The sequence below is a fragment of the Aythya ferina genome (assembly GCF_964211825.1).
Source record: "Aythya ferina genome assembly, chromosome: 2".
NCBI lineage: Eukaryota > Metazoa > Chordata > Aves > Anseriformes > Anatidae > Aythya > Aythya ferina.
In genome coordinates this window covers 114,590,064-114,609,014 of record NC_140297.1, presented here as the reverse complement: position 1 = coordinate 114,609,014, position 18,951 = coordinate 114,590,064, and the positions used below count along the sequence as shown (strand labels likewise).

The following is an 18,951-nucleotide window of genomic DNA, read 5'->3' as shown; positions in this document are numbered from 1 at the left end:
TCCACACCAGCCAGACAGATCTCAAATTAAAAAATAAGTAAAGTTTGCAGGTGTGAGGTGGGAAAACCTAATAAGGAAAGTAGCAGGAAGTAAGCTGTTATTGTTGTCCTTTTTCCTCTCCATCTTTACTTGATTTATCCCTTCTCTTTAAGGCTGTCACTAAGGAAATGTTTGAGGAAGCACTTCGTGCCTTGGCTGATGATGACTTCCTGACTGTGACTGGAAAAACTGTTAGATTGCTTTAAGTTAGTCTTTCCTTGCAAGCCACTTGCAAGGGCTTTTACTTCACCTTATTTACTATATTGCTAGCCTGCAAGATCTTCAAGATTTGGAACTATCACTTGCTATAAGAAGTGCCACTCAATCTCTTGCGCTGATAGTAATAACCATTACGAAGGTCTTAAACTCCCTAGCTGAATGATGCTATTTACATTTGACCAAATGTAACTGCCATGTTTTTTTAGACCATGCTAACAGTACGATTTGTATTTCAGAATGAATTATAAAAATTCAACTTAAATTACTTTGATAAATGAAACTTGACTTTGCTGTAATCCGAAATAAAGTTATTTGACACTTTTAAAAGTGTTTTTAGTATTAATTTCAAATGAAAATAAATATACAGTGTGTTGAACACGATTTTGTAATTTCTCTGAAGATATCTGAGAGCATAAAAGAAGGTGTTAGTATGCTTTGTTACCCCCAAGGTAAGCTTTGTTACCCTCAAGGTAAAAAAGGCAGGTATCTCTTACTTGAAGCTAAGTGTTCTTACTGCAATCTTAAATATGACTGGATAAATTAGGATACCCCTATTTATTGCAATACCATGCAATAAGTCTTAAAAGAAATGAGCTCCCAGTGGTGCATGACTGGAGAATCTTCCCCAATTCTACCCAGCTTGAGTCATAAATGCCCTTAGCCATTGGTCAGCACTAACTGCTACAATTTAAACAGTTAAGCTAGCAGAAGCATCCCTTAATTCATTTCAGTGCAGTCATCACTGGGCTTAACTCAGCTGGTCACTAAGCTATTTCAGGCTAAAAGGATTGAAATAAGGGAATGCACAGTGCAGGAGTACGCTGTGCCACTGCATCCAACATGAAGTGAATATACTTGATTTGTAAGAGGGGGCAACTTACAACCTGTTAGAGCCTGTTTTTTCTTGCCTACTGGTTTACATGTATTATACATGTATGAGCAAGATAGTATTTGCTTAACTTTAATTGAGCTTTCTATGATTCATTTTAAATGCAAGGGAGGAGCTGTACTTCTGTCCAACAGTTTAAAAATGTTAGAAACACGAGTCTAATAAAATTCCAAACTACTTTAAAGGCTGGAATCAGATTCTCTAATGGCACTCGTTTTATGGGATCTTCTCTGCCATTGTATTAGCTATGTATTTTGTTTAAAAAGTAACCATCTTGTGACCCCTTCTTTCCTTTCCCTGCTGTAACAAACCTTTATTTCAATTACCTTTTATATGAGACTGGTACAAGTGTAAGCAATTATCTTTCACTTAACTTTTGAAAGCTATCACTTGTATACTTTTTCCATGGACATTACCTGGCCTGTGAAATACTACCTCAGTTCACAAGACTTTCTCCCCTGCTATTCCACTCCCATAGTTTTACTAAGGCTACCTTTTCTATTCGGTACCTCCATTTATCAGATGAAAACAGCACTATGAATTTTTCTTATGCTTCTTAATTTTTAAAAGATGATTTTGTCCTTAAAAAAAAAAAAAAAAAAAAGTACAAACAAAGCCCAAGGATGCAAACATAGTGATACGTGTAGCTACAGCACCCAAATTCCTGAAGTTAAAATTGTTTGTCAGCATGGAGACTCCTACTGTTGAATATAGATTGCTCTGTTTATCCAGTGCTTTTAAATGTAAACTAAATTGTATATCTGTAAAATCAAGGGTTCTAGGAAATTGAAGGAAGTTTTGTTTGTAAGTTAAATTGGAAAGGAGTTAAAATCTAAAATGACTATTTACATTTCTATTAAAGTAAAAAACATCAAAAACATTATTCAGTTTAGTGTTCACAGTGTCACTTACAGAATAACCCCAGTAGGTGGCTCTTGCATCTTTTACATAGTAATTGTTGACTTGTTTTCCAACTGTGTTTTTATTTTTTGATTATCAAGGAGTACAAGTGCCACTTTGGGGTTAGGCGGATATAGAATGGTAATGATTGTGAGCAGTCTTGCTTAGTGAAAAATAGATTAGATCTTAATCCATAAAAGATCTTAAACACCCATACACTAATGAAATGTACAGAGAGCAAAAGGAAGATCTAAGTAAGTTACTTAGCATATTTGAGAATATTTTCCTTACTCTGTGTGACAGTTTCAAACTCCATGTATGGCCTAATTTGCTGCTTTATTTACCCTGTGCTGTTAGTTATATCTAAATTCATTTAAACCCAAGTCATTCAAAGTTTCAGTGAAGTATGATCAGGGAGAAGAGTTCCAGCCAGAAACTTGACATTCATAACATCAGCAACAACAGAGAAGAAAGGCATTTAAGTCTTCTGTATGTTCTGTTCTACAGAAGACATAATAAAAAGTTACAAACCTACCGGCAGAAATTTGTAATAAATAAGGACCTCTAAGAGTGACTTAAGTGATTTGCCACCTTTCTAACATTACAAAGAAAAGCTGCCAGCTAAGTGAAATGCAAGGTAAACTTCTATTTTTCTAGCACACAATGCCATCACCAGGTACTCTAGGGGGGTGAAAACTAAGACAAGCTGATACACTCAAAAATGTCACCTGCTACCACTGTTACTGGTTTCAAAGGTATGCTTCATTTCCCTGGAATGATACTTGATTTGAAAGTGACTTCAATCCTAATCGTGACTGGTTTTGTTAAGTTCTTCACTAAGAGCAGATGGTGTGAAGTCCTAGGTGAGGGTGATGTGTCAGGGTTATCCTCTGGCCATCACACCTCAAATAATATACCCCTTAAGACCATGTTCTAAGTCAGCCTCATCAAGCTTCATTCTTAATTTTGGCAGTCACCATGGAATTCCAGTTTTATCTCCCTAGAAGGTACTACAGCTTCCAGGATTATTTCTGGAAAAGAAGAAATTGTACTGAAGGTTGTATGTCAAATAGCTGGTCAGGGAAACAATTCTATCCCGCTTGTGAAGTATGTTTCTGTAAAGTCGTTATGTTAGAGCTGCTGTGTAACTTACCATCTGGATACAGCACTACGGACTGAAGAAAGTAAGCAATTTGCAGTTGTTTGTTACTGGCACTGCAAGACCACACATAGTCTTGAAAAAATGCATGCGTAGTTCACTCAAAAAGCATGATATTCATCATCCATTAGGTAAACTAACAGTCAATGTGGAAGCTGTCATCCAAGCCTCAGTTTTTACGGCTGCTTTATAACAACATTTACATTTAGCCTAGCACCAGCTTGAATTATTTAATGCTCAAAACCAAAAAGCTATTTAATTGAAGTTGTAAGGTTTTAGGAGTACAGCTTGTTTATAGACTAACTACAGCCAGGCTCCCAGTGTGACTGGCATCTGTGGACTCCAAATTGAGAAGGAAAATAGTGTTTTATTTGCTAGTACAAAACGTATTTTCAAAATAGTCATAAAATCTGAACAGGGGACCTATTTAAATAATTATTTAATGTTCTGTTGAACCCTAAAACACTCCCTCAGTGTCCTGTATTTTGATAACAGAGAAAACATCCACTTGGTTTGATCCATGACTCTTGTTCATGTCCCACCTCTCAACCAGATGGGGGTAAAGAGCGTGTTTGGGTAGCTTTTGCCTAAATTTGAGCACCGTTTCTAATGAAGAGCTGAATTTCCAAATACCATATTGAGAGGAAATCTTAGGAGGGAACCACTGCAATATATCCACCACTTGTTCTGGGAGCTCTGCTGCATCTTCAGGTTAAATTATTTCCTTTATAAACCTGATAATAAAACCCACAGGTTTTTGATGTGGTTCTGTGTTCCAACTCTCTCGTAATTGTTACCATACGTATCTTTCTCCTTGTATAAAGCGGGCTTTTACCAGCACAATTTCTCGTTAAGGGATCAGAGTTGCAACACGTTTAGTTAACACTCCTTTGTTAGTCCTTGCTAGGGTGCAACAGCCAGCGTTTGAGCAAAGCAAAAGGCCAGACCAAAGGCAAGAAGTGTCTGAGGAGAACACACCATCATAAGTATGTAGTAGTTAAAGTCACATCTGCTGTCAGAATAATGGTATTCAGGAGGAGAATTCTGGGGGTCCTGTCTACTAAGATTTGTACATGCTATTTTAGGAACACCCAGGAGTTCAAGGAGAAGGGTAAGTTTTCAGCCTAAGGAGACCTGCCAAGAAATGGAATAACAACAGTGTTTTGCTAGTTGCATGCGTTATTTCCTTCCTCAGCCATAAACTGACAGAAGATGTGAAGAAATTAGTAGGACTTTCCACACACCTTAAGGTGCTTACTTCTGACACAGCAGATTTAGCTCACTAATACCTAAAAAGCTGTGCAGGTGCTTCTGGAAGGCTCAGGGCCAAGTGCAGCACAAAGAACCCCTGGAGAAGGATCAGAAGGAACTAATAAGGTGTTTGAAGTCAATTAATCAAATAGATTGGTCAAGGTTATCACCAAAGCTCTAATACAAGTGTGGCAGGCACTAGCTTCTTCTAAAAGCAATTCTGACAAAAAAAAAAAAAAATAGGAGAGAAGGCTAAGAAGCCTTTGATTTTAGGTTGACTGTAACCTGCACATAGCTAAAAGACAGCAGCTGCAGCATGTTTTTGTAGGACACAGGCCTACAAGATCTTACCTAGAAGAAGTGGTAAGATTGGTAACAATTTTTGTGCTTAAACTTGAATTGGCTCCCTGACCCAGCTCACACTACAGCTTCACAAAAGCCTTAAAGGAAAAGAAGATGCTGTGTTTCTGGGTTGGGACCAGAACGGACAGCTGGGGAAGAACAAAAATTCTTAAATGTCCTTGTTGGACAGGTGGAGAAGAGACACTGACTCAGGCCTCTAACCTTCATTCACCCAGTGTTTTTCATCAAGCCTGTAAGAATTTCATATCGCAGAATTCTGTCTTTCTGCCAAATTTGACTTAAATTGACCAGGTACAGCTCAGAGTTAGGATAGAGAACTAACATAGACAGTTACAATAAGCTTGATTTTTTTAGCAGCACACACCAAAGGAGGAAAGAAGGAATTCAGTTTTGCTCTGATTAAAACAAAATTAGCATTTAACTGAAATAGTTACATATTTTGTTTTAGTAGTTTCTAATTGTTCGACAAAACACTGGAGAATGCGGGCATCGATCCCGCTACCTCTCGCATGCTAAGCGAGCGCTCTACCATTTGAGCTAATTCCCCCACTTTTTATCATTATTAGGGAACATAAAACCTCGAGCATCAAGAGTATATGGAACTGCAGATTTTAAATACATTTATTTTATTTCTCCTCTGTTGCACTGGTCTCTCCATAAGTGAAGACACCATCAACTGCAATTTCACAAGTTTATAAAATCAAATCTTTAATACTTCATTTAAGTATTTCCAAACAAAATGGTAAATAAAACAAGGCAACACAGAAAAAAACATGCTTTCCAGGTATATAAAATTAAAAACAAAAACAACAACAAAAATTGCTTGCAATTCTTGGGATGAATTACTTTTGGGCATTTTATACCCCTACCCCAAACTGGTAAGTCAATTTCTATTTATATATTTTTAAAATATGTCACTATTTAAATTTACTTGGTGAGTTACTTACTTGGCATCTGAGAAGCAAGCATGAACATCTATACACATAATGATTTATCTCACTTCAAAACTCCCGTTCAATACACGAAAACATCTGTAGTGAATTGGTTTCTCCCACCACAAACAAAACATGACAGTGGAGAATGCGGGCATCGATCCCGCTACCTCTCGCATGCTAAGCGAGCGCTCTACCATTTGAGCTAATTCCCCCCCCACCATGCTATTTTACCCTGCAACCACAGATTTTAGTAGTCACAAAAACAAACAGCCTTCAGTGACTGTTCCTTTATCGTGGGTAGTAACCCCAAGGCTGTTGTTCAGAGCTCATACTTCTATTTGACCTTGAGCTTGTCTATTTTTTCCCCCGCTCTGAGATGCCAGGGATAATTAAGGAAGCACAATACAAAAGAAATACAAAACCTTAGGGCAAGTGAGGTGACTTCTGCTTCTGTGAAGGGCAGAGGGGGAAGCAAAGTAAAGATTATATTCCTTGGAATAACTGATATCTTGCTAGACCATAATTAACAAAAAATGCACTCCATGTCACTGGCTCAAACACAAGGTTTGAGTTGGTAACATTTAGGAGTGTATTTACAGAGTAAAACAGGATGAGTAAAATAGTTATTATGATGGGAAATTGCAGAAAGCATTACTGCACCTTGCAGGAAACATCTACACGTTCATACTTCCGGGTATAGTAGCACACTGCATGCTCATGTCATATCCATGACAGATCTACCATCATGGTAACAGTTTTATCCCCAATAACTGTAAAACATACATACCACTTTTTGCTTCACTCAACCGTAGACGCATGCTCCTTCTCCCTGTAATGTTCACTGTACAAGGCATCTATATAAGGGATGAAATAGTGCTATTTACTTGTTATTGTTTGAGGAGGTTTTCTACTATGCTTGTCTCTGCATCAATCCTTCTCTAAGATTCAAGTTTTCCTCAAGTTTTTCCTAAGTTTCAATGTTTCCTTGAGAGAAAGGCAAGAGAAGAAATGAGGGAGAAGTTCCAAAAGACAGGCTGCTTCTGAGTTAAAAGTCAAATACAATCTCCCTATAAACTCTCACAGTCACGTGCTGAGGCACTTCATGCTCCTTTACATGACAAACTCAGGGCCTGCAGCCCGTCAGTGCCACCCACTCACACTAGATTTACCCTGTTTTTGATGAGACAGCTAGTTCTGTGACTAACGTCACAGTGCACTGGAGCAGCTTAAAGATAATGCAAAACTTGCATTTACCCGGGGGTTCCCTACAACAACTGCCTAGAAAGCAGAAGTCCAAGCTGGTAACACGAGCTTGTATGAGTTTGTTTTAGCATTGCCAAGCAGATGCACTGAAGTGATCCACACTAAACAAAAGTATGCGTACATGAGGCCTTCTCAGCTGAAACACAGGACAGAGAAGAAAAAAGGAATTAAAAAGGTTGGCTTATTTGCAGCAATGTGGGTAAGGAAATTCTCCCAACCTAAAGGAGAAGTTACAAAGTGTTACTCATCTTCTTACATGAAAAAACTTTGCAATCATAACAAATCAAGATCACAAAACAATGGACTGTCAAAATGAAATAGACATTTTTAATGAACGGAAATAGCACTCACTATTGCAGAGGTCTTCCCTCACCCTTATCTGACTTAGGCATCAAATAAACTATGAGCTGGCTTTTCCAAGCCTTAGCCATGTCAGTGGCAGCAGAGAGATTTGCTGATGAGAAGTACAGAGAGGTCATCTGCCATTTTCAAACTGATTCAGGCTGCACAGGGTAGATAAAGAAAACTGGAAATGGAGGCAAACCTTGTGAGATTCCACATGGGAAAGATCCAAGCTGCAGATTTGCCGTGGGCCATCACCTGGCCTGAGATGTGGGAAGGACTCAAAGCACTTATGCACATTTGTTTTCCAGTTTACTCCAATGAGGCCGATATAGTCAGTTACAAGGTACTGCAAGGAGCTGTAAGAACGAATCTTTATCTATTATTGCGTGGAGATTGAGGAAATGTAGAAGAGTGTAAGTTATAGGAGAGTATTTGCAGTGATACTAAAGCAGTTTCAGTTCCATGTCCCATCCTGAATCTGTATTGTGCTAGTTTTTAAACACAATCTTACTCTATACAAGTTCTAACTAGGTGGTATTTAATTTCATAATTTATTTTCTTCTGAGAGGATGCTGTCAGTAAGCTAAAGCCATTAGAAAAAATAACTGACAGCGCATGCACTGTTGGATTGCTGCGTGTTTTACTTTACTACCAGAACCAACTTCTCTGCATTTAAACTGCAAGTCAGAAATCTTGCATTATATAATTTTCATTGCCTCTGTTGTCTTTGGTTACACTGATATATCATTTCTCATTGTAAACTATGTTTTTATTCTTTAAATCTAAAAAGCACCCCTTGATTTAACAACCTGGCAACAGAGCTTTGCCAAAGTACTTCTTACTGCAAAGTACGACTTGATTTAGGATTAAGAGTACATGATCTGTATGAGCAGACTTCGCATTGTATTTTACCCCCACAGCCTCTCACAAATCCACAGCAGCCTTTTTCCTAAATAACTTCCCAAGGAATTTGTTGGTTGGCCACACCTGACTTCTTCTATTTCTGAAGTGTTTTTAGTGACCCCATATATTTAAGGTGCCATACTATTGTATCTGAATCATCAAAGTCAATACAGAAAGGTAGACATACCTAGAATATAATTTAGCAGGTTGAGATAAATGAGTACTTTATTTCCACAACCTATGAAAAGAATGAGTGTTTGAACTGTTATATTTATCATTTACATACAGCTAAGTAAAATGTTAACAGAAAATAAAGGTGGAAAAGAAAGGAAGACCTGAAAAACAAAATTGCCGTTCAGTGACTACTATCAGTGTACTTTCTACATTTACAAGCCTTTCGGTATCTGCATTGTAAGAAGTAAAAAACAAAACAGTTCTCTTGTCTTCCTACAAAAACACTAGTGGAGGTGTTGCCCAAGTATTACTTTATCAAAGTAACGCAGCAGAAAGTGCATCAGCAGCACGGCTTCTCCTGTGTTGGGTGAACACTGACTTTTAAGCTAAAAGACTTTGCACATAAGCACACCAATGATTCAGCGCTCCAGGATAAGCCAACCAGCTCAGCAAAAGGGAAGGATGAGAGCAGCCGGGAGCGATTCTGCAGAAGTGCGGCCACTCTCTGCAGTGTTCACCAAGGGGAATTAGCTCAAATGGTAGAGCGCTCGCTTAGCATGCGAGAGGTAGCGGGATCGATGCCCGCATTCTCCAGTGTTTTGACCAAACCCCAGTGCTTGACGAAGATAAAGCTTTTCTTCCATAAATTTCTCAAGTTTGTGAAAGAAAATACTTATCTGGTGACAGACACCATTTCATGAGACAAACTGAACGTGAAGAAATTTCAATAAGTGGGCTACGCTTGTCAAATCTAAAAAAAAAAGCAATGTTATTCTGTAACACAGCAACTAAAATTAATTTCTGACCATTTCATTGGCTTTTAGTGTGTGATTTTTTTTTTCTTGGTTATATGTAAATTTACCAAAATTGTCTGTAAGGAAGCACAGCAGCATGTATTTTATATAAATATCTCCTCAGTGCACTGCAGAATTGCCATCTCTCCAGCTTCCTTGCATGCCTTGTATCTACGATTGACAGGACACACATCTTCCTAACAGAGTTTCAAGTGACATTAATCACGCATTGTATTTTACAAATCAATTTTCCAAAATTAGCTTATTTAGCTAGTTAGCTCACCTGCTTTTCTGCCCCCAGTCACTCACAGTGCCTCACTTTCAATCCTCTCATCATTCATTCAATTTGTTGCTCAACCCTTTATAAGAAAACGATTTGCACTCTAAAAAGGCACTCTGATCAACGTTAACAGCTTAAGCCATTAACACTCTGCAGACGCTTACTAAAACTGGTTTATTTTAATCCTTACAAAACTGCTTTGGGAAAATGTGTCTGTATTTTAAAAAGCCCTACAGCATAATAGGGTACGAAAGTTGTATTGTGGCCAAAAAGCAGAAGAGGCAGTGATACCTGTCAGGGTGCTTTTGTTTCACTCCTTAAAACCTGTCAATAGGAATATATTTTTTGTGTGCATTTTTTGTCTGTGTGTGCAGGCACCTCCCACAATGTTAGCGAAAACAGAAGTTTACAAATGTCTCTCCCAGAGCAGAAAAGAAAACCATTTTGACTGGTAATGGAAAAAAAAAAAAAAACCAAACAAAAAACCAGGAAGCATTTCCTCATGGCTATAGAGGGAACTGCTGGAGGCAGCAAATGAAGTGACTACTCGTACAACATTTCCTGCAGACTTACTGTCACCTGTTTTTCTTTTTTTTGGTAGTATAACGGTATGAATAGGAAATATTTTTAAGTTCTGCACAAAGATTAAATACCAAAAACGTTCCCTGGAGAATGCGGGCATCGATCCCGCTACCTCTCGCATGCTAAGCGAGCGCTCTACCATTTGAGCTAATTCCCCTTGGCCGCCAGGGGCCGCCCGGGCTCGCTATGTACCAGCCACAGCGACCTGCTTCCCTCAGGGACAAGCAATGCTGTCAGCCCACACCCACCCAATTTGCACCCAAACAGCACTCCAGCCCAATTTCTTACCTTCAGCACCTTCGGTGGGGGATAACAGGCCACCCCTTTCCAGTGCAATGCCAAAGCAATTAGGTCTTCGTTTTAACAAACTGGTCTTGACAGCCTCGGGGGGAATCTGGCCTAGCCAGAAAGCTGGACTCCTTGGCTGAACTCAGCTGAACTGCATCTGGGTAACAGAAGGGCTGTGCTTCTAAGCAATCATAGCTTTATGTTCACACCAAGCAATTCTGCCTGCTTCGAGGAAACTCCACTTCCGAAGTGGAAGATCATGAGCCAAGTGCCACTTCCACATTTCACAACCTAGCAGACGTGACTGCAGAATACAGCGGCAGGTTTTCCAGTTGTTCCTGTGGCAATAGAGCTCAGGGCCCACGTTACACAAGGGACAAAACCAAAAAGCTCTGATGCAAAAGGAGCATTTGAGAAACAAAATAATAGTTCCTGTTACCTGCCTCTCTTGGGAGCTCTTAAGGGGTGACTATACTACCAGATACTCAAGCACACTCACATATACATATACAAATCAGACGTATATAATTAAAAATTAAAAAATAATAATAATTATAAAATCATGGCTGCAATGAAACAGCATGGAAAGCTCTGTCCAGTGCTTTGGTTTCAGCTCTGCAGGATCGGAGTCTGAAAACACGGAGAAAACAGAACATTTGCTGTTATTTTAAGTCAATTACTAGAGTCTTCTCTCTTAAAGTGATGATAAAAAATCATTTATGATTATGCTATAAGTGAATTATGATATAAATTAGAAGTAAAGCAAGCAAAAGAGATCTACTTTGCTAGAACTGGAACATGCAGATTTGTTAACCTATTATGACTGACAATCTCATTGCCACAACAATCAAGTACCAACACAGGTTTTAGCCTCTTACGTACACAATCTCTATATCCTGTCACTCAGCTTGGAGGGTTGAAGCCACAACGAACAGCTTTGCCCAAATAGCTGCTGCTTCAGAGTGCTGACAACTGCCATAATTTGTGTGTGTCACATTAATCACTGACCAACTGCTTGCTTATTAGGCAGTCAGAAAGCGACAATTCAATGGATAAAAAGAAAAAGCAGGCAGTAATGGAAAGGCAAGCAATTAACTTGGTTAAAACCCTTTAAAAATATCCAGTGTTTAAAGTATTTGGTACTCTGGGCATACTAACTTTAACACAGAAGCAACTATTCATATGCCATTTCCTGCAGACTTACTGTCTGTCACCTGTTAAACCTTGAGAATTAAGTTCGTTGCGGTCCTGCTCTTCCAATTGAAATCAGATTTTTAAAAATATTACCTAAACCTTTTTTTTTTTTTTTTTTTTTTTTTTTTTAAGCACAGTATTGTGGCATCAGGACTAGGAATCTCAGAAAGGGAATAGAAGTGGTTCACAGAAAAACACTTAAAGCAAAGCATCCCGTGTTTACATTTCTCTTTAAGAATCTATGAAATGGTTCTAAGTACTAACTCTAGAAAGGATGAGGATGTTCTGTGGAGATACTTTAATGCAAAACACAACCTCTTTACTTTTCTTGAAAGTTCCACTGGCAGTGTTAACAATTTTTATGAATGACAATGTTTTTCTTCCCGAACATCCTGCTGTTTTGGACAAGTCACATAGATCATCCTTTAGCAATAAAAGTCCCTTCCTTCTTCTTTTCCTTTGCCCAATACCCATCATGGTATCTGTAGATTCTAAGCACTACGATATCTGTAGTTTCTAAGTACCAGAAGTCAAATGTTGGTAAGATTTTAGAAGTGTCACAGCATGGCATGTTTCAGGATGCACACTGCTTCCAAAAACACAGTACAGAAAACCTCTGAACACCTTAACCAAGAGAAGTCCAAGTAAAGATAAAACAAGATAAAACAACAACTGTGGTTCACAACAATTCCAGCTTTTTTTTTTTTTTAAACCCAAAGGTATTCTGGAAATACTACTATTTTAGGAACAGTACATCTGGTAACAAAAAGAAGAGCAAGCAGAATCCTCTAGAGGAAGCAGGAGAACCAAAGAGGTGAAGCAGCAAGATGCTAATTATCACTGACCAGAGAGAGAAGAGCTACAATTCACCAGCCAGCACTCCCCTTAGTTATATCACCAGCGTTAACCTCACTTTCTGAAATTGTAAAATGCTTTTGCAGCATCCGTGATCCCAATTCTCTCCCTGCCTGATGAGGACCAGCGGTTTAACCACAAACCCCTGTGCCAAATGTCCAACACACGCTCATCTCTCCCATTAACAAACTTGTTACTTGCTCCCTCCCTCAGTCTGACTGAAACAGCTGGTTTGGGGAAAAAAATATTTTCCCTCTGAGATTAAAACTTAATCAGCTTAGATAGAAGCACCTGAAGTTCATTTGTAGAAAATAATTATGTTCTTACAGCTGCAATTATTTTGCAGCTACCATAGACATTCCTGCAGCTGTCTGACAGACAGCGGTCAATAGGTCTGGCGAAGTAAGAAAGCTTGCTGGGACTTCTACCCTATGATGTTTTTACAGGACCAGTTGTATTTTTGTGGGAAAAAAGCTCTGAAAGACTCAGAAGTTGCTTTATTTAGTCACGCAGTACCTAGAAACACAGCATTTTGTTATGATGAGAACATTCCAGAGCAGTAGAGTGACATAAATCCCACTTTCAGAAGTGACTTGGATTTATGCCAGTCATGGCACTGTACATTTCAAAACACTAAAGAAACGAAATAGCTCTACGTTAGCTGGCTTGATTACTAGAAATTCCACTCAATATTTTTTTCCTTCTTTTAGCCCAAATGCCTTCTGCTCGCCATATGATTGACAAAAATAGATGATCTAAAATCTCTCACAAAATAACACGATTCACCAACAGACAGGAATATGTAGCTCTCAGCATTTTATTAACTATTTCAAAGCAATTAAAGAAAAAAAAAAAAAAGGCCAGTAAACCTTACAGATTTACCCCTCCCCCCACTTTTTTTTTTTAGTTAGTATTCTTTCTGAGTAAAAGTCAACTAAGACTTAAAAATACCTATATTGTAAGCAAACAAACAGTACCTTTCTACTTGTCTTACTATTATCCCTGTGTCCATGCCGCCCAGACAGGAACTTGGTTACATTATGCCTGCTTCTGAATGGTAAAGCACAGCTACACAGCTTAGTTAAGGGAAGCCCACACAGGCTCAGGCTTACAACTCAACTGCGCACACCGGTTCTGGCAATTTTCTTTAATATATATATTTTAAAGAAAATAATATATTCTTTAACCTCTTCTACTACTTGAACCTGAGACACTCCCTCCACCACATTCCCTGCACCAATAGGCCCTAGGCTTTATAATGAACAAGAATACAAGAATGTAATCTATTTCCTTCTACCTTGCCCCTTTCTTTCTCTCCCAGAATGTTTCTTTTACACCTTGTCTATTTCTTTGACAGACTTTCTATATTTCTGCCTGACAACCTTAAGAAAAAAAAAATCAATTTTTTTTTTTAAACTCTTTTTCCACTGACATTTTTACATTGGATGAGAATTGACGATCTCATTTTCCTTGTTTATATAGTCTTCAACATTTTGAAGAATGAGGTTTTACCTTTCAAAGCACACCCTTGCCCTGCTCATCAATCACGTAATTTCTTTTCCTGTTTTTCCCTCTATTTTCTCTCGACCAGAAATTTATTCTGAAATTTAGATAAATGTTTTTTGAAATAGCTTCCATCCAATGTGTATTTTAACACTTCTGGTTTCTGCTTTAAATTTGGAAAGATCAACTGAGCACCACAAAGAGCCCAGTTTACTACTTCTATCTAATATAGACAAATATCAGATTTATTTCTGATTAAATAGAAAAAATACAGCTTTTGTAATTAAAAGAAAAAAAAATTACTCTGCTTTATAAAACCTGTTTAGTATCAGTTGGACTTAGCTGTCTTTACTGGTACTACTGCAGACAGAGGACTAGTCTGTGCTGGAACAGGGGCATTGGTGCTCAGCCTTCAGTAAGATTTTCAAGCAGCAGAAACATCCCTGAGCTTGTTTCCATCCTTCACACACAGACAGTGACCTACAGCAGCTCCTCTTTGTGTTCAGTTTAAACAGAAGCACAGCAGAAAATACATCTTCAGGTAGTATTTCCCCACCTACAAAGCTGGTTTATGTCTTCTCCATGGAAAAAATGGGGGGCTAGACTTTAATTATATGATTTTAACGCATCTTACATACTGTACTTCTGTAACATCATAAAATCACATCTCTCAAATTCCAGTTGAAAAGTCATCATTATTCACAGCTTACTTCTCTTTTTGCCACATTCTCGCATGAAATAAACATCCTGCATGTGCCTCACCACACAAACGCACAGCAGAATTTAGTGAAAGGATACAATACGCACCAACTTTGATGATTTCTGCTCAGGAAATCATAATAACAATACACTGAGCAAACTTCAGCTGAGCAGCATCAGAAGATAAAAGAAACAACAGCTATTAAACTAACATGATACAAAATTGGTGCAAGGTGTTGGAAGCTGGAGCCCGAGCCACGGCAGCACCACAGAAGAACCCCCAGGACCACCCCACTAACACTGCCAGCTGAGGGCACCTACCTGCACGCCCCTCCTCAGAGCCAGCGTGCCCTAACCCCTACAGTGTGGGTTTCACACTACACTGTGAAACCCACAGTTTTCTCTGAGGAAAAGACTACAGAAAAGACTGCACACAAACCTCCTCTCCTTCGAGGGCTGCTCAGGCAGACACCAAACCCACACCCGAGGGCTCTCCTCCTCCCGCCCTCAGAAGCTGCCAGGGCTCCACCCGGTGCTGGAACCTTCTGTTGCAGCACCCCACCAGCATAACTCTTCCCTCCAACACCCCTATTCCTTTTTTTTTTTTTTTTTTCCTTTTCTTCTTCATGTGAGGTGATGAAACAGCTGGGAGGAGAGGTTCACCATCACACGCACAGAGAGACACCATACCTCAGGCACATCCTAGCTCCTGATGTTATCGCTGGGCCAGTCGGTAAGTCTCCAAAAGTACAGCCTCGCCTGTACAGTGAGGGCATTTCATGGCATCCAGCCCTCATCTTCCCTCCCAAGCAGCCCAACGTTACAGCTGCCTACTGGACTTTTCAGGGATAGGGAAGGCAGTGTTGGCAAGAGCAGGTTTTGCCCTAGGTTTCTCACATGTGATGGCCAAAGTAGCAAAAATTGCAGCCAAGTGTATAGACCTTTAAATAAGCAAAAATACCTTATTGTAAATTTTTAAACATGTAAATTCATAATTAGATTTACGTCCATGCATTTTTTAAGGCATTGCAGTGAAGGTGAAGGCTAGAAAAAGTAATTTAAAAATACGTATATCAATCCATGTTTACGGAGGATGGAATTGTTATGTCATAAACACATTCCTGGTAGTTGATGGCACTTGGGAGCGTGACTCTTTAAATTACTTGGATATACAATATATCTTTCCCTGTTATTTTCATATTTTTTTCCTTCTTAAAGAGACTATAAAACATAGGGCTGGTTTGTAAACTGTAAAAACTTGCCCTGTTCTACAGAAGAAAAATGTTGATCTCTCAAGTGTCAACACCAGACATCAGGTTAACTGCTAGCAAGCAAAGGCCATTTTTCACGAGGATGGGAAAACCCACCGTTGATCTCTCCTTCCAGCACAGCTGCTCAAATTATGTAGGTTTTGCTGCTCCAGCTTGCTCCCATCTGTCTCAGTTCCTTGGAGTCTCTGAAAATTTTGGCAGTAGCCCATCTGTTGTGCATTTGTAACTTCACTGTCTTTGCATATTGCTAAATATTAAAAAAAAAAAAAAAAAAAAAAAATGAGGAAGAAACAAGGAACTCAAAATTTTCTTCAGGCAAAAGCCAAGATAGTTTTCTGATGACAAAAGCTCATGCCTTTCTGTAGCTCAGGAGTCCTCCTTTGGCTAAATATTGTTAGTAAAATTTCAGCTACTTCAATACTTCTCAAATAAAAGGTTCTGAAAATTTGGTGTATAGTACCACTTAAACAAGATCAATGTAGGCTTTGAATTGTTAACCAGTCAATTAAAACTATAGCAGTATTTGAATTGATGGTACCTAAAGAATCTCTAATCTTCATCTCTAAAGAAGTTGAGTCATGAAAGGTTCATCTTTTCAAAAGATAAAGATAAATACAAGTTATGTTGTTGTTCTAAGGTAATGGAGAAAAACACAAAACCAATCTTCTGGTTACTCAGGAATGTCTGGTCTAACTATGATCTTTGTCATCACTACTAAAGGTGATTGACCTTTACCTTGGAATAATTAACGTTGGTTAGCTACCTCACTCTAAATTCCTACAGATGATTAAGGTACTCCTAGGCCCAGATGAGAGTCCTAAAGGTGACTGAATTTGCATAAATAAGGTCACATGAAAAACATATGCCTTACTTCTGCGGGATTTTATATCACAGTTGCTACTACCAGTGAAGTGCTTTCTGTAAGAAAGATTCTGCAGGTGAGAAATACAGATGCAGCTTTTCTAGTTTTTCTTGTAACTATCCAGACTTCACTTTTTTCACAGATGTCTGATTTGGTGCCTTCCAATGGCCTACTCAAGCTTTGTGTTCACAGTAGTTGATTAATTAGTTTAATTAATGTTCATAAGAAAGAGGAGTTGTTGAGATACCAAAAGCTATTCTGTTTTCCCTCTAGTGTTTTGAGTGCAGAAAATGTGCTGAATCTTCTTTGTATGTTATAGCAGCTGGCATAGAAAAATTAATTATTTATATTGAAAAGATATCTCTTTACTTCACAAGAGCTACAGATACATCAATTTAATGCGATTGTTAATCTTAAAACATTCTAAAAACATTCAGAAACGACGCACAAACATTCATACCCCTACGCCCCCATCCGTCCATCCTCCCCCCTCCCCCCCCCCCAAACAAACGAAAACAATAACAAAAAATAAGAATGGTATTTAACTCTGGCAGGACTAGTTTTAGTATTTTTAAAAAATGCATGTAACACAGCTTAAATTTAAAAACAGTTAATTTCACAACAGCTTTATTTCTAATTCCTATTCTCACTAGGACTGTTCATAGTATTAGAGAGCTGACAGCTAACTACATCCTTTCCAAATACCATTATTCTTTGTTCCACATGCCGTTTTCTTGTGGCTGGCACAATCATGAAATCTGTAGCAGATCAACACTAAAGCCTTTCAAGCACCATGCAGATAACTGCTGTACAGAATAAAGAGAGTGAGTTGCTTTCAATTATTCCAGCTTTGTGTTGCCACTTGTCTGAGAATCCAGCTCCAGAAACAACTGAATTGCAATCCAAGCAATTCGTCATGTTAGTGCTAATGTACATAAGCCAGCCCATTTGTTGTCATCAAAAGCCAGTAAGGCAACATGAAAACCAGGCAGGCCAGCTAGAAACCAGTCAGGTAGCAATCTTACATCCATTCACCATCTGATTTGTTTTCCCCTTAGCTTGACTTCGGCTTGATGGGTGAGTAATGCCTTCTGCTCTGTTGTCATATTCTGTGAAGTGAGAAACACGGCTTAACTTAGCTAAAATTCATTGTCTGGTGTAGCACTAATGCAGCGCAAGAATGATCTCCTTGCCTCTGTAAGTGGAAAAATGGAAGTTTAAGTAACAGGGTGTCACCTTATGGTGGCTAATGTGCTGTATAATTTAGGTGTACATGCAGGAATACCTATTACCTGCAGAGAAGAGCTAAAAAGTACGGTAACTACCATGTAAAACTAGGGAAAAATTGTGAATTCTTCTCGCCCTGCAGAGAACCAGAGTGTCAATTCTTGTTGAGTGCATCCTTTTAGGTACAGTAGCAAACTTGTATTTCAGAGATACTTGGGAGACTTCTGTTGTTAAAACAACAGGGAAGTGTAAAGTGGAAGGCAGCCTGAGTTTGGTTAAACTCTAAAAACACGTGTTGATGAATAATATTCACGTGGAATTTGTTACAGAACAGCAACACGGCGCGGTTGAGCTCAAGCTCAAGGCGCCTCTTGCTTTGGTCTCCTGACTGACTCCCTCATCCCAGCTTTAGGTTTCGTGTCACCTGCTGGCCTCGGGGCAGGGAGTGGAAAAGGAGAAAGCCCAGGAGAAAAGGAGAAAGGCAGCGAGCGAGGCTGGGGGGCACCGAGGACGGTGTGTGTGGAAGGGGAACCAGCTGCTGAGGAAGCGGGGCCAGGCCCTGAGGGAGGCCGCCTCGCCCCTGCTGCCGCCTCGCGGCCCAAGTCTGAATTTCTCGGCTTCCTGACCACCGGAACGGAGATGGTCTTTTATTTATATATATGTATTTTTTCATTTTTCCCATTTAAATCGTTAAGTTCCGTGTCTTTTCCTTACAGAGGATGCCGGAGGAGTGGAAAGGAAGGTGGCAGGAGCAGGGCAACCCCGCCTGGCTTGTAAGCTGTACAGCCTGTCAGAAAAGGAACCACTTAAGGAGCTACCAAAATACCACCATCCAGCCTGCTCCCTTATTTATTTGTGCTTCCTTAGATAAATATATGTGTATACATTTAGATTATAAAACCATTTCAGTCAGCTATGTAATATTTTTCACTCATTAAACGTTTCCTGGACCATTT

General features: G+C 39.1%; 1 protein-coding gene and 2 long non-coding RNA genes across 7 annotated transcripts in view; 2 read left to right on the top strand and 1 right to left on the bottom strand.

The window, feature by feature from the left end:
* The window catches only part of MCM4 (minichromosome maintenance complex component 4), an 11,353-nt gene extending 10,768 nt beyond the window's left edge, over positions 1–585 (top strand). The window contains exon 16 of the mRNA XM_084511320.1: positions 153–585. Within this exon, the coding sequence (XP_084367446.1) occupies positions 153–245 (93 nt within the window). The 3' untranslated portion in view covers positions 246–585. The remainder of the gene's footprint in view (positions 1–152) is intronic.
* LOC311432834 overlaps positions 1–15,171 on the bottom strand; it is a 22,550-nt gene extending 7,379 nt beyond the window's left edge. The window contains exons 1-4 of one of the 5 annotated variants that reach the window (XR_014690368.1): positions 15,075–15,171; positions 10,385–11,014; positions 7,563–7,719; positions 6,543–6,609 (exon numbers count right to left, since the gene is read on the bottom strand). This is a non-coding gene — a long non-coding RNA (uncharacterized lncRNA). Of the gene's footprint in view, positions 1–5,897; positions 6,610–7,562; positions 7,720–8,453; positions 8,505–10,384; positions 13,184–15,074 lie in introns of those variants that run through there. The other 4 variants (XR_014690369.1, XR_014690370.1, XR_014690372.1 and 1 more) reach the window with 4 other exon arrangements.
* Positions 15,162–18,951, top strand: LOC311432835. The gene is made up of 2 exons (XR_014690373.1): positions 15,162–15,368; positions 18,712–18,951. It is a non-coding gene; the product is annotated as an uncharacterized lncRNA (long non-coding RNA).